At 43.0% G+C, this 16,003-nt stretch overlaps 1 protein-coding gene across 3 annotated transcripts in view; it reads left to right on the forward strand.

The window, feature by feature from the left end:
* The window catches only part of Ppa2 (inorganic pyrophosphatase 2), a 77,726-nt gene that overhangs the window by 19,005 nt on the left and 42,718 nt on the right, over positions 1 to 16,003 (forward strand). For all 3 annotated transcript variants that reach the window (XM_036191309.1, XM_036191312.1, XM_036191310.1), the window contains 2 exons: positions 4,834 to 4,953; positions 15,701 to 15,787. In XM_036191309.1, coding sequence (XP_036047202.1) covers positions 4,834 to 4,953; positions 15,701 to 15,787 — 207 coding nt within the window. The remainder of the gene's footprint in view (positions 1 to 4,833; positions 4,954 to 15,700; positions 15,788 to 16,003) is intronic.

A 16,003-nucleotide genomic window follows, 5' to 3' on the forward strand; every position in this document is an offset into this window, starting at 1 on the left:
CCATGCAGGAGATAATTTAAAATATTCTTGTGAACTTAGACCTTAATTTCAAGAAGAAAATGGTTTGAACTGCATATTCACTTTAAAGAATGTTTCCCCATTTTTTAGGCATGCATTAATGTAATTTTCCTTGCCCTTTTCTTGACATGATGGCGAACACTTTCAAGTTTGATTCAGAGTCTGCTCTGTATTTAGTGTCTGGTGCTGATGGCGGTTTTGGTTTCTGGGGACTTAGTCCTTTAGAGTTTTCTGTTGCCTGGGAACAGTTTCTTCTCCCGGGTTTGTGGATCTTATCTAAGAGCGCCTGTAGCAGAATGGTTAGAAGTTCTTATTAATAAAATCAAACCCAAGGCCAGTTATTGGGGTAAATGCTGGAAAGTCAGAGAAACAGAACAAGCCAGTTTCCTCACCTCACCAGTTCCTCAGCTGGTCTTGTTTCTTCAGACTGCAAGCTTCTGTGTCCTCATCCCAATGGTTCTCACCTGAACTGTGCTGCTCCAAAGCCTGAACACTAAACCAGCCAAATGCTTAACTAACTTAGTTCCTGGTCCTCACGCCTTATATACCTTTCTGCTTTCTGCTATCACTCCCTGGGATTAAAGGCTGGATTTCTGGGATTAAAGGCATGGGTCACCATGCTTAGCTGTTTCTAAGGTGGCCTTGAACTCAGAGATCCGGCTAGCTCTGCCTCCCAAGTACTGGGATTAAAGGCGTGCTCCACCACCGCCCAACTTCTGCTATGGCTTGCTCTGACCCATATTCTAGCCACCATTTCTGGCTCTGTTTTAGTGGCTGTCTGTTCTCTGACCCCAGATAAATTTATTAGGGTGCACAATATTGTGGGGAACACAATACCACCACAAGCGCCTACTTTTGCCCTTGTTAAGCCTTTTCAAAAACTTGATTTTAATGTTTTCCATGATACCCAAAGCTGTCGAGAATCCCTCTTGACTTGGCATGGCTTGCTCTCTTCTTTCATCTGATGTGCCCTTTATAGTTTCGAGTGAATTCTCAAGTGGGGTACTTTGTCTCTTTACTTCATTGTTTAGTTTGTTTATTTAATAGCAGATTTTTTGGTCCTCTCTCAGTATTAATGTGAATATGTTTGACAGAAAAAAAGAGCTTTAAAATGAGGTCACTTGACAGAGATCTGAGCTTGACTTTAAAAAATAATTACTGTAAATGAGCAATATATATTTGTAGAGTACAAATGTGATTTATGAATATGACATAAAAATTTAGTCAAGTTAACATACAATCTGAACTCTCTGGTGAGGTCATTTCAAAGTTGTACTTTCTTAGCAGTTTTGAAATGTGTAATACACTGTAACTGTGTTCACTGCCATGCATAACACAAAACAAAACACAACACACTGTTCTCATATAAATTTTATACTCTTTGACCATTGCCACCATTTTGTTCTGCTTTTTAAAGTTTAAATCTGTTATTTTAATTCTAATTAATTATTAACTGTGACTTAGAAAACATAAACATCATGCCATGATGTGCTTACATAGATAGATATATAATGTTTGAATCCTGTTAAACTCATCTGTCTGTAAACATATATAATTCCCACAGTGAACACTTTCCAGGTCCTTTCTCCGTTTTGAAATACACCCTATTGTTTGCAGTTGTCCCCACACTGTGCAGATGTCACCAGAGCCTCTCACTCTTCTACCCTTGGGTCAAGCTTCCCCATCCTTTTGGGCCTGTGGGATCCACTGTTTGGCTCTCAGGCTCTTGGAGATCAGCCATGGAGCCCATTTTTGTTGTTGTTGTTGTTGTCCATTCATCTGTTGGTGGACCCTGTTTCCATACCTTGGCTGTTGTGAACAGTGAGGTGCCACCAGATGCCAAGTTAGCACACTGCCATCCTTTCCTTTGTGTTTGGAATTGAACTGCGTGCTGTGTCAGCTCTGTTTTCCATTTCCCAGATAACCTCTGTGTTCCCTGATGGCTGTACTAATTTCTGTTCCCTCCACAGTGTAGACTTTCCCTCTGCATCTTTACCGGCACTTAGTACCTATCGTCTTTTTGATAATAGTCTTTCATTACCAGCGTGAGTGAACCCTCACTGTGGTTTCACTTTGTTGTTGCTATTAAACATTTATGTGTGTATGTGTAAATGGGAGGCTTGGTTCTGCCCCTCCACCATGTGATGTACCTGGTATTCAGACTCAGGCCTTGACAGACTCAGGCTTTTGCTCTCTGAGCCATCCTGCTGGTTCCCTCTGTATTGTTTTGACTGGAATATTCCTGATAGACATATTGACTATTTCTTTTTCTTGTTCTCGTTGACCATTTGTGTATCTTCTTGAGAAATAAGTCTACTGTCCATTTTTTAATTGTAGTTTTTTTGCTTTATTTTTCTATTTAGTTTCTTGTATATTTTGGCTTTTAAGCCCTTGTCAGATGTATGATTTGAAATATACTTTCTCCCATGATGTATATTGCAGTTGGTTTTTGTTTTTTTTTTCAACTCTTTGCCTCTTTGGAAGGTCCACCACCTAGCTCCCAAAAATCACACAGAGACTTATTCTTTCTTATGAAAGCCTGACCTTAGCATGGCTTGCTTCTGGCTAGCTTTTCTTAACTTACCCCTCTACCTTTTGCCCCTGGGCTTTTCTCTTTCTCTGTTCTATATGTCTTTCTTTCCTTCTCACTCTGTGGCTGGCTGGGTGGCTGGGTGGCTGGGTGGCTGGCCCCTGATGTTCCCTTCTCCTCCTTTTCTTTTCCTCCTCTGTTTAGTCTCTCTGCCTGGCAGCGCCGCCTACCCTTGCTCCTTTCTGGCTACTGGCCAGTCAGTTCTTTATTAGACCATCAGGTGTTCTTGGCAGGCACAGTAACTCAGCGTCACCGAGTGAAACAAATGCAACATGAAAGAAGACAACCCATCTTTGCATCACTGAACAAATGTTCCACAGCATAAACGAATGTACCACACCTTAAACTGATATTCTACAACAGTATATTGTGTCCTCACTCTGTTGGTTGTTTCTCTTGCTATTCAGAAGCTTTTTAATTTGATGTAATCCCATTTGTCTACTTTTGCTTTTATTGCCTGTGTCTCTGTGGTCAGATCCCAGAAGTTGTTGTCCATACCAGTTTGTCCTTTTCTCCTGAAAATGGTGCCAGTGTTACAGCTTCTGCCTTGTATTTCAGGAACCCATTCTCGGTTGGCTCTTCCACACATTCTGTTTTCCCAGTACAGTGTCTTAAAGGGCGTGTTCTTTTCCTGTTGTGTGTTGCTGGCACCTCTGCTGGAAATCACTTGTGCTTCGTCTTGCCTATCTGTGTGTCCGAGTTTGACTTTTGCAAATTCCATCTGACTTTATTACTGTGGCTTTGGAGTGTCGTTGGGAATCAGTAATGTGGTGCTTTGTCTTTTTGTTCATAATTGCCGTGGCTTTTTAGGGTGTGTGTGTGTGTGTGTGTGTGTGTGTGTGTGGTGTTTCCATGGAAACTTCAAGGTTTGCTCTTCCTATTTCTATTCTTTTTAAATGACTTTGGAGCCTCACTGTGGATTACAGTGACCCTGAATCATGCTCCTTCAGTCTAACTCTGGATGTCTTTCCCTTTGTGCCTCAGATTGTTTTCATCATCATCTCAGTTTTCAGTAGGAACAAATCTTGCTCTTCCTCCGTTAAATTTATTCCCAGGTACTGGGTTTTGTTGTTGTTGTTGTTGTTTTTCTGTAAATAGGATAGTCTCTTGGTTTCTGCTTTGAACAGTTCGTTGGTAATATATGGAAATGCTTAGGAGGTTTCTGTGTCGATCTTTTCCTGCAAATTTACTACATTCATTTAGTGATTCTCTCTCTCTCCCCCTCTATCTCTCTGTCTCTCCCCTTTATCTCTCTGTCTCTGTGCGTGCTTGTATGTGTGTGTGTGTGTGTGTGTGTGTGTGTGTGTGTGTGTGTGCATGCATGCATGTGCATCCATCCTTCAGTGTCAGTGTGCAGGAGCTACAGAGGCCAGAGAGGGTGTTAGATGTGCTTCTCTGTCACTCTCCACTTGGTCTACCGAGGCAGTGTCTCTAGAACCTACAGCTTGTGTCTCCTCCACACTGGGAGTCAGCAAAACCCCAGTGGTCCTCCTGACTCCACCACACCCAGAGCTGGGTTCCCAGTGCTTGCAGAGATACCTGGCTTGTTACATGTGTTAGTATCTGAACTCTGGTTCATCTGATTGCAGAGCAAGCTCCCTTAATCTTGAGGCCGTCTCTCTAGATGCTTGCCATCTAGGTAAACATCTTTGAGTTAACTATAATACCATAATGTTGGCAGTGAAAGCCCCAAGGTTAGCAACAACAACAACAACAACAATATTGATTAACTTTTAGCCTCCTATCTTTCCAGTCATCTTACTGTTTTTGTTAGAAACAATGCAGTATATAAGTAATTTGAGTCTAGATATATAATTAGATGTCTTCTTTCCAAACGATTTTTCTTACATGGTACCAATTACCATTGTTAATTGGTAATAAGAATTGACCTGCCGGGTGGTGGTGCTGCACACCTTTAATCCCAGCACTCAGGAGGCAGAGCCAGGCGGATCTCTGTGCGTTTGAGGCCAGCCTGGGCTACAGAGCAAATTCCAGAACAACTAGGACTGTTACCTTGTCTTGGAAAACCAAAAAAACAAACAAACAAACAAACAAACAAACAAAAAACCAAAATCAAACAAACAAACTGAAGAGTTGCCTTAGCTCACTTTAAGGAACCTTCGACCATTAGGTTGGGTTATACTGTGGTAGATTTAAAATCTGTCATTGGATACAGAGCTAATCGTTTTGCCCCCTCTTCCTGCCCTCCCTTGTGATCTGCCTAGATTGCCACCGAGGAGCCGCTGAATCCCATTAAACAAGATGAAAAGAATGGAAAGTTGCGCTATATACCAAATATCTTCCCACACAAGGGATATATATGGAATTACGGAGCCCTCCCTCAGGTAACGTTATAATGGTCAATTTTACGTCTTCTAAAGGGATCCCCTTGTAAATTCTGTGAACTCCCTGAATTTAAATTAGCTCCTAGAACATACCAGTTTCAGAGATTTGTGAACTTAAAATTTTTAACGTGGCATTTGTTTGTATCAGTAAACTTGACCTCAAACCATATACAGAGTCATTCCTCAGGTTCTTGGAGGCAGGCGTGTGGAAGACTGGCAGTTGACATTTGAACACATCTCTTTTCATGGATTTAGCTGTGGTCAGTGGGAAGTTCTCAGCAAATCTTTGTCTAGTCGTTCCTTTAAGATGCTTTTGTAAATATTTCTATATGACGGGATGGGTTTTAATTTAATAAATCTAATTGAGTTACATTACTTACGGAACTCACTGGTATGAGTCCGGAATTGTGACTGGCTGAACGAGGAAGTTAAGGCCTGTGTGATGGCAAGTGCTCTTTCCTGCTGCAGAACCATGTTGCCATCCTTGCCCCTTCCCACTTACCTCAGTTTCCCCACTCCTGGAAGGAGCAACTCTTCCTGATTATCTAGTGAGTAAAACTCAGTGTGTCTGAGCCGAAGGCTGGGTTTTGGATCCCTGGAGAAGCATTTCTTCTTTATGATCACAAAGCCCATTTGACCATCAGCTGTGTGGAAATTCCATGTTTATAGTCTTATGTATTAATTTTTAATTACATGAAAATCGACATGGGCTGTGCAGGAAAAGGGCAGCTGAGAAAAGCAGATTAGATAATAAGCATTCACATGAGAAGGAAGAGGAAATTGATCTTTCTAGAGCTGCTTCCCCTTTGGTGTAGCTAGATACCCACTTGGATGCACTCTTGGTTAAAACCATGACTCTTGAAATGACGGCTAGAAGTGAATGTATGTTCACGCCGTAAAGGCAATTGTCTCGACTTCTTAGGTTTCTACACAGACGACTCTGTTGGACCTACCAGTGAAAGGTTGAAAACAGTGCCGTAGAGCTCAGGGAATTCTGGGTGAGGAGGCTGTGTGGGTGAAAAGAGGGCCAGAGAAGCTACTGACTAGAGGCAAAAACAGAGACAGGTGAGGTTGAGCAGTTGGGGAATAAACTAATATTCATCTTGAGCTACTCCCCCCCCCCCCCCCCCCCCCCCGGAGCTGAGGACCGAACCCAGGGCCTTGCGCTTGCTAGGCAAGTGCTCTAACCACTGAGCTACTTCTTAAGGGTGCTGTGCTAGGAGCCACAGGTGGGAAGATGGAGAAGTAGGCATGAGGCCCCGCAGAGTGACGGCAGACTGAGCGGGTAGGCATGAGAGCCTGGCTGTCACACCAGCACGGTGACCTTGAACAAGACCCTTGGTGCATCTGCCTCTCTCCTTCTGTAAAGTGGCAAACATGGACACCTACTGCACGGGGCTGTGCAGAGGGGCATGAGACCGTTTCGTTAGAGCAGCCTGTGATGGGCAGCAGTTATTTTTTATCTCGATGATTAATGCTTGGTACAGTGGTTCTCGACCTTCCCAATGCCAGGGCCCTTTAATACAGTTCCTCGTGTTGTGGTGACCCCAACCATAATGTTATTTTCACTGATACTTCATAACTATAAAGTTGCTACTGTTATGAATCGTAATGTAAATACTGTTGGAGAGAAGAGGTTTGTCATGGGGGCAGGGCCCACAGGTTGAGAACCGCTGGATTAGAGCCCTGGATAACTATGTCACTGGTTACAGTGTAGCACGACTCTCACCGATTCTATTTATTTTATTAAAAATAACTATAAGGCAGAGCTGGGCATGGTACTCCACTCCTGTAATCTCAGCATTTAGGAGGCTGAGGCAAGAGGGTTATTGCCAGTTTGAAGCTGGATTAGGTGATATATAGTAAGGCTCAGTCTCACCCTACACCCACTCCCCACCCCTGTTAAAATTAATAAGGGAACCAAATGCGGATCCACTAATGAGAACGGAAGGGCTGTGAGGTGGTGACGGAAAGTGAAAGGACCTGCTGTGGTTTTCTCTTTAGAGAACAGGGACGTTTTTGTGCTGCTCTGGGTGTGTGTGAACCGCCAGGGTGGTCTTACCTGCCCATGTTTCGTCTGTGAGGTACAGTTGTTCTTTCTTTCTTGTTTTTTGTAGGAGGTGGTTTCTCTCTCTAGCCCTGGCTGTCCTGGAACTCTCTCTGAGACCAGGCTGGCCTTAAACTCAGAGATCCATCTACCTCTGCCTCCCAAATGCTGGGAGTAAGTGTGTGTGTGTGTGTGTGTGTGTGTGTGTGTGTGTGTGTGTGTGTGTGTGAGTGTGTGTGTGTGTGTGTGTGTGTGTGTGTGTGTTTGTTTTAATTCAGTTGAATTAAACTAGAGCTGTCTCTTAATTTACTGTCTACTGTGCATTCTCCATTACTCCAATCAACGTCTAAAACGATGCTTTAAAAATAAAGATCTCCCAGCACTCTGGAGGCAGAGGCTGGTGGATCTCTGTGAGTTCGAGGCCAGCCTGGGCTACATACAGAGTTGTGGGACAGCCATCTCAACAGCAACACAGTCTGGTAATGTTTTTCCCACACGAGAACCTTTCAGTGGTTTCCTCTTGGGAGGAGAACAGTCTGGAGTTCTTAGCCTGCCCCTTGCCCTGTGTGACTCTGAGACTCATGGGCAGACCTGTCCTTCTGCACTGGTTCCCTGCAGGTTGGCCAGTGTTCTGATCTCTGGCCTCCATGGTGCCTCTCCCCTCAGCACACACTCACTGGTGCTTGATCCTTGCCAGGGACTGTTCTTGTCCCAAGTACTGGATGAACAGCAGGCAAAAGGTGATAAAATTCCATGGGAACTTTTATTCCAGATAGAAAGTCAGACAGTAAACAAAACACTGACATGTCAGATGGTTAAAAATATGAAAGGAGTATCTGGAGAGATGGCTCAGAGGTTAAGAGCACAGGGTGCTCTTCCAGAGAACTCAGGCTCAATTCCTAGCATCCACATGGAGGCTCCAAGTCCCAGGGCATCCAGTGCCCTCTTCTGGCCTCCTGGGGCACCAGCCACACACATGTCTGCACATACATACATGTAGACAAAACAACCATACACATAAGATAAATAAAATTGATTTTGAAAAAAGGATGTGTGAGAGAAAAGGAAAGCAGGGAATTGGGCTGTGGGGCGTGTAAGGAGTGTGTCCATTAGACAGCGAGACGGTCCCCGTGAGATGTCCTTGTCTGAATAAAGAAAGACCTAAGAGAAACGAGGGGAGCAGTGGAGTGGGAATTGGGAGCAGAGTGCAGCAGCGGGAACTGTGCATGCAATGGGCCTGAGTCGGTGTAGGCTGCGTGTGCTCAAGTAACAAGGGTTAGTCGGCTAAGAGGAGGCTGGACAGGAAGGAGAGAAGCAGCCCACATCTGTCCTTCCTTCCGTTTTCATCCAGAGAGCCTTCCTTCTTTAAAACTGTGTGTGTGTGTGTGTGTGTGTGTGTGTGTGTGCGCGCGCGCGCATCCATAAACAGCTTCACTAAAGATTGCATATGTTAGTTGTCTCTCACATAAAAACTGCTTCCTTCTCCTCTCTTTTCCTCATTCCCTTCCCACCTTCAAGCTGATCCCTTTCCATTAGGCACAGCTCACTGACTGGAATGTTTGTAATGTCTCTCAATGTTTGTAAATCTTTTCACCCTGCCTGTTACTATTATATATTTATATATATATATATATATATATATACATATATAATTATTAATATATATTATATTATATTTAATATATTTAATTATATATATAATATATATTGTTATATATGATATACTATTATTATACTTTACTATTCCCATGCATTACTCTCCCTTCTTCTAAATATCCTCCAAATTATAACTGAGTATAATTTATTTTGTTTACTGTCAGTTTCTTGAAGTTATAAGGTGGCTCAGGAATTCTGTTTTATTGGTGGTTATATTTCAGTGGTTCAATTTGATTCTTGACACATTAAATTGGTGATCAATAATTTTGTGTTTGTTTCGTGAGGTTCACTGAAAACACCTTCCTCAGCCTTCCCAAGTGCTAGGTACAGGAGTGTAGCACTGTGCACAACAGCAAACAGTTTGGGATGCACAAGTTGATGACTTCACTGAGGAGGTGTTTGCTTCATAGGCACATGTCTTAAGGTTTCTATTGCTGCAACAAGACACCATGATGAAAAAGCAAGTTGGGGAGAAAAGGATTTATTTGGCTTACACCTGTATATTGCTCTATATTGAAGGAAGTCAAGACAGGAACTCAAACAGGGCAGGAACCTGGAGGCAGGAGCTGATGCAGAAGCCATGAAGGGGAGCTGCTTACTGGATTGCTTCCCCTGGCTTGCTCAGCCTACTTTCTTTTTTTAAAAAAATATTTTTACTGATTCTTTGTGTATTCACATTATTCATCCCAATCCCACTCGTCTCCCCATCCCCTTGCATCCACCCTCTGCCCTTGCAACCCCCCCCCCCCCGAAAACAAAACAAAATTTTCAGCATGGAAGCCGTAGTGTGGTCCAGTGAGTCACATAGTATGCCCTTTAGTCTATACATTTTTACTTGTAAGTATTCATTGCTATGAATCTTGGTCTGGTGTAGATGTATCCGGCTTGTTAAATAAGAAACACAGAACCGATTGCAGAGTTAAAAACCACGAGCAAGAGCGGAAAACCTTACCCTTCACTGCTTCTGCGGTTCTTCCTCTCCGCAAGAGACCTACTTCTCTGCGTCCTGTCTATTTAAAGACTTTCTGTTCTCCTCTCTCATTGGTTGTAAACCCAGCCACATGACCTCCTGGTCACTGCCTGTTTGTACAGACCTCCAGGTCTTCTATGGTTGGTATTGAGATTAAAGGCGTGTGTCTGCCATGCTGGCTGTGTCCTTGAACACACAGAGATCCGCCTAGCTCTGCCTCCCAAGTGATGGGATTAAAGGCGTGCCCCACTAGTGCTCTGCTTCTGCTCTGGCTTGCTCTGACCTCAAGGCAACTTTATTGACATACAAATAAAATCACATTTCAATACAAATAAAATATCACTATAGTCTGGTTTGAGGCCTCTGACTTCTGCTGTGCTATTGGTAATGGCCCTCACTGGGACTCCTCTTAGATATCCTGTTGTTGTCCTATGTCATGGAGATCCTGAAGTTTTGAATCTGCAGGTCCAGCCCCTTTACATGCTCTTGCAGTTCATAGATGAGGTGGATGTTGGGGTGGGCCAACTCGTAGCCCTGGTTCGGGGCCTGGGTGGTAGCTGGGTTGGTCAGCCTGACAGCTTTCCCTCATCATCACCATCTGGGTGAGCTCTCCAGCACTGCCTCAGCTAGCTCACCCACATGCAGCAGACAGCAAGGAGTGGTCCAGCTCTCCTCCTCTCCCACCCTTGGGTCCAGCTCCCCCGCACCCACCAGGGCCAGCTTTACTGTTTTGACCATGCACTTGCTTTCCTGATTGCAGTAGGGGCCATATTGGGGGGGGTATCAGCTCTCCTGCTCTCACCTGATGGCTGGCTCAGCTGCATCCAAACCAACAGGGTCAGCTCTGCTTTGCTGCCTGAGTAAGGTGCAGGGCCTGCTCTCCCACCCACCACAGGCAGTGAGGGGTGAGGTAGGGAGGAGGTCTTCTCTCTCTCACCCACTCTACCGTATGACAGATAAAGGGTAGGGCCAGATCTCCCACCATGTTCTTTGGCCAGATCACCTGCATATCTATCCATATCCTACCCCTCCCCAATTGTGCTGTTCTGGCAAGGTGCAGGACCTGTTATTCCAAGTACTGCAGCTGATGAGGGGCAGAGTCCACTCTCCAACTCTTGTTAACCTTTCTCCCAGACTAGCTTTTGCCAACTGCAGTAGATGGTGAGGGGCAAGGGAGGTATCTCTCCCTTACCCATGCCACCTCATGACAGACAGTGGGGCTAGCTCTCCTGCCTTCAGGACTGGCTCACCTGCACTCCTGCCAATGAGGTCAGGGTCTGCTCTCCTGAGTGCTGCAGTTAGGAGGGGCATGGCCAGTTCTCCCTAGTACTGCAGCCAGTGAGGGGCAGGGCCACTGTACAGCTCTGTCCTTACTCTCTTCAGTGGTAACTACAGCCACAGACTGAGGCTGCAGCAGGGCCACGGACCCAGACATGGCCCTTTGCAGCAGCCCAGGCCCTGATTACACCACACCATGGCCCTGGGTTCAGCCTGCTTTTTTACAGAACCCAGGACTACCCGCCCAGGGATAACACCACCCACAGTAGGCTGGGCCCTCCCCCATTGATCACTAATTGAGAAGATGCTAACAGCTGCATCTCATGGAGGAATTTCCTCAACTGAGGCTCCTTCCTCTCTGATGACTCTAGCTTGAGTCAAATTAACACAAAAAACAGCCAATCCAGCACAGGATATTGTTTATTTGGTTACCTGTATTTTGTCTTGATTGAGGAGGAAATTTGTTGAGAACAGTTACCAAGCCAACTGCTTGGAAGGACATTTAAGCAGCAGAACACTAAGTAGAAATTTTATTGATGAGCTTGTGAGTCATCAATGTGACATCATCATCTTAGACCTTTTCCTCTGACTTTGACTCTAGCTTGAATAAAAATCATCTTTCTCCTCCCACGGACTTATATTTAAGTTTACCCACATTGAACAAGGTCATTCCAGTATTCTCTGAGTGCATATTTAGAACACTCGTCTAGATAATATTAAAGAATCAGTCTCTCTTTAAAATTCAGCCTCAGTCTGAATACAGTATTGACTTGTTAATTATTTTAAACTGCATTGCAAATTTGAGTCATTGACCACATGTTAGTTGCTAGATTTAGATCCTGAGACAAGAGACTAAATCTCTCTAGGCCTGTTTATTCATCTGTGTGATCTTGATTCCTGGAATTCTAATACCCGGAGAGGCTATTGTGATGAAGGAGGTGGTCCAAGGGGAGCTCTGGAGTTAGTTCTCAGAAATGTTAGTTCTGCGATGCAACTGTTACCACTGATTTTTAGTTTAGGGTGATAAAGGCAACAGACTGTCAATCCAGTTTGATCCAGTTTGATGCAGATTGGGATGAGTAGTAGCTCTTACTCCCTCTAATTTGGAGTTAGGAACTCTAGGTGATCAGCAAGAACTTGTCAACTTGTCCTTCCTGTGTGGACAGCTGTTTCTTTTAATTTTCAATGATTTTCAGAGACCAAAGGCCCAGAGAGAGCAGTGATTACAAGCATATTGGTTGATATAGATTGTAAGGTAATGATCTCCAATTCCTGTACAAAGCTAGGATTTGTTTTAGGCCATGTCAATACGTATTCTGATTTCATATTCATAGATTTATAATCATTTCTTGATAGATTGTTTGTGACTATTGATTATGCTTTTCTTGGTTCCATGCTAAGACTTTTTATTTTTAGATTATCTACCGGATCAGTGGTTCTCAACTTATAGGTTGCGACTCCTTTGAGGGTCAAGTGACCTTTTCACAGGGGTCACCTAAGACCATTGCAAAACACAGATATTTACGTTATGATTCATAACAGTAGACAAAATCACAGTTATGAAGTAGCAACGAAAATAATTTTATGGTTGGGGATCACCACAACATGAACTGCATTAAAGGAAGGTTGAGAACCACTTTACTAGAGAGACATTTATGAGTCAAATTGTGAGTTATATACCCATTCTACTTTATTAAATATTCTCAGATTAGTCATATAAGAAAATATAACAATTTACACTCTTACCAGAATTATAGAGGGTTCCAGGTAACCTATAGGTTACCTGCTATTTTGGGTTATCAGATCTTTAAATTCTTTGAAATAGTGTTGAAATGTACTTTTAGTTTATGGTTGTCAGACCAACAACTTTTCTTAAATGTATAAAATCTTCCATATTTTTTCCCTCAAATTACCTGTTTGTGTCTTTAACCCATTTTGTCCTGTTTGCCTTTTTCTTACTTAGTTGAAGAGTTTGAATGTTCCCCTCTTGATATATCACTGGTCTGAGCTTTTTCTTTCCTCTGCTCCGTTGTTCATGTAAACTTCCACTAGAGGGCACTCTCAAAGTTTACATTGTTATGGTGTCCTCACCTGTTGAAATGACACTTGATTTTCAAGTTAAAACTTGATGCACTTAACGTACCAACTTTGGAATACAACTAAAGCCTGAAGATGTGAAATACTAAAGTCAGAAGTGGGGAAGGGACCAGTCTGTGTTTTGTTTTTTTTTTGTTTGTTTTTGTTTGTTTGTTTGTTTTGGTGTTTTTGGTTTTTTTGTTTTTCTAGTACAGAAAATCATGAAGAAATGGCCCTAAAAGTAACAGTTTTGAATGGCTTAAAATATTTCATTATATTTTTAATTCCTCAACATTAGAAAGTAAACTGGTAGCCAGTATTGACAGTAGAGTAGTGAGAGTGAATTCAGTCAGCCAGTCAAGAAACAGACAAATTCACCAAGGGGCTGGAGAGATAGCCCAGTGATTTGGGTTCTTGCAGAGGACCCAGCTTCATTTCCCAGCATCCACATGATGGTTCACAGTCATCTGTAACTCCAGTTCCAAGGGATCCAGTGCCCTCTTCTGGCCTCCACAGGGACCAGGCACAAACATGGTGCACATATATACATGCATGCAAACATTCATACATTTAAAATAAATCTAAAAAAAGAAATAGGGAAAAATTCCCCAAAGCCATATGGTGTACATGTTATGAGAAGACACTTTTGCCTCAATATAAGGGATGAGGGCTGTAGAGATGGCTCAGCTCTTATAGGCTTGGCTTACAACCAAGATGACAATATAAGGAAAGAGTTCTTTAAAATCAGTGTTGCTCTATAGAGACTAAGTTATCCCATGAATCTGTGAGCTTCCTGTTCAGTGGTAGTCTGCATGGAGATTGTGAATGAACACTGACAATCAGGACCAGGGCTGGGAGGTATCCAAACATTATCTTACTGGGTGTCATTGTTTATGTAGTTGAAGAAACTGAAGTCTAGATGTTAGTCAAAGTCATTGTGGCTGAGGCAGGAATGGTATGTAGCTGTCTTCTTTTGGCCAGCATGACTTCTGGTTCAACTCCATGGAAGTGGGACTCATGCCTTAGGAAGAAGAAACTGGTGGATATTTCTGGTCTAGTTTGTTGATTTCAGTTTGGTCCCATATTGGTTCTCCCCACACACTGAGACAAATGTTACACCATTTATTAACACAGCACTCTCTTAGTTACTCAGCCTGCCTTATTCATGGCAACTCCTGGCCCAGAGTGGGTAGTCAGTATCCAGCCTTGTGAGTGGATTCGAATGCCTGGTACTCAGCAGTAGGAAAGAAGCAGCAGTGATGGGCAGACTAGGAGAGAACAGAGCTGCTGCAGGGAAGTGCACAGAGACATTCTGAGAGTATGGAGAGGTGTGTCAAGAGGGAAACTGGGAGACAGAATCTGCTGTTGTCACTGAATGCGAGCATCGTGAGTTCTGATTCATGCTGTGGAGTCTGTAACCCTATCTCTGCTACTTAGGAACTCGGTGAGCTTTGACCATTGTAAACTGTTTCAGTTTATTTCTACTATTGGGTGAATAATGATGTGTTCCTCACAAGATGTGTGTCTCTGTGTGTGTGTGTGTGTGTGTGTGTGTGTGTGTGTGTGTGTGTGTGTGTGTTGTGTGTTAGAAAATATCTGACACGTGTGGCTGGTATGTAAGGTTAACAATTATATTGGTTGTTATTGGTTTTTAGTAGTTTAGGGCATACTGGCTGGACCTGATTTTTGTTTGTTTGTTTGTTTTTAAAGTAAAGATGAATCAGTAGATGTATTATAATTAAGACTAGATGGAAAGTACTGGAGTTTTTCTAGGGTTGCCTGTAAATAAATGTTCATTTTTAGTTACCTACATAAAATAGAGAAAGTAAACATGGATAATGTAAATGCCGGGATGATCTCTGGCTGAATCTTGAGATTGCAGTTTCTCATCCCTTCTCACATCAATTTAAGACAAATCATTTTAGTCAATTTCTGTAGTTTGATTCAGAGTCAAGCAGTTATGAAGCATCTGGGAAGAGATGATGCGTAGGAGAGATTTTAAATTGATGGCAAATTCCCATTACATTATTCATCTCCAGAACTGTAACATATATTTTGTAGGTAACGGGTTATCATCTTCCCAGTAGACCCAAGAGTTGACTTATTTGCGTGATTTTGGTTGGGATCCTGAAATTTAGTGACAGAGGAAGAGAAGTTTTTAAGGGAGGGAAATGAGACGAAGATAGGGTTTTTCTTTGCTGGAGTAAATCATGTCTTGTCCTTTGTTTCTGGAGGGAAGGCTGTTTCGAGCAGTAGGGCACACTTAACTGATAGGAAGTTGGTTGCAGATGTGACAAGCAAGACCGAGAGGCTACCACCATGTCAGATGGAGCAGTGAGTGACGGTGGCCACAGATAAGACGGTTGGTAGGAAGAGAGAGTGAAACTCTGAGATTTGTGAATGTGAATATTACCACTGACTAAGCTGGGAAGATGAATATTCTGGAAATACCACCTACTTTCAGAGGAGATGACAGACAAATTAGAGACAGAGGAAGTGCTTAAGTCTGTTTTAATTATTGTGATGCTTGTGGGTGTACCGTGCACTGGTGTGTTACCCAGAGCCTGTGTCATAATGTCGGATAATTTTTCCTTTGAATCCTAGCTAGCTATACAACTTCATGATCATGTGGAAAGATCAGCATATACTGCAGTGAGTATTAACCTACATTTCTGCCTCATTTTTTGATTTTGTTTTGTTTTGTTGTTTTTTCTTTTTAGACCTGGGAAGATCCTCATCAAAAAGATAAGAGCACAAACTGTTATGGAGATAACGATCCCGTTGATGTTTGTGAAATAGGCTCAAAGGTTTGTTCTATGGACTGCGTTAATCCTCACCTGTGTTTTGGTTTATTTACGTCCTAAAATTTCATTTTGGCTTCTAGTTCTTCCACCCTTCAAAGTCTGAGCCTATTTATTCCTCTGATACTCAGACTCTTCATATATCTTTACTTCTTTTTCCTAAGTCTGGGCTTGGTGAACCACAGCAGGTGGGGTCCAGCCGCCTCCAGCTTCTGATTCTGT

Source organism: Onychomys torridus, chromosome 6 (assembly GCF_903995425.1).
Source record: "Onychomys torridus chromosome 6, mOncTor1.1, whole genome shotgun sequence".
Taxonomy (NCBI): Eukaryota; Metazoa; Chordata; class Mammalia; order Rodentia; family Cricetidae; genus Onychomys; species Onychomys torridus.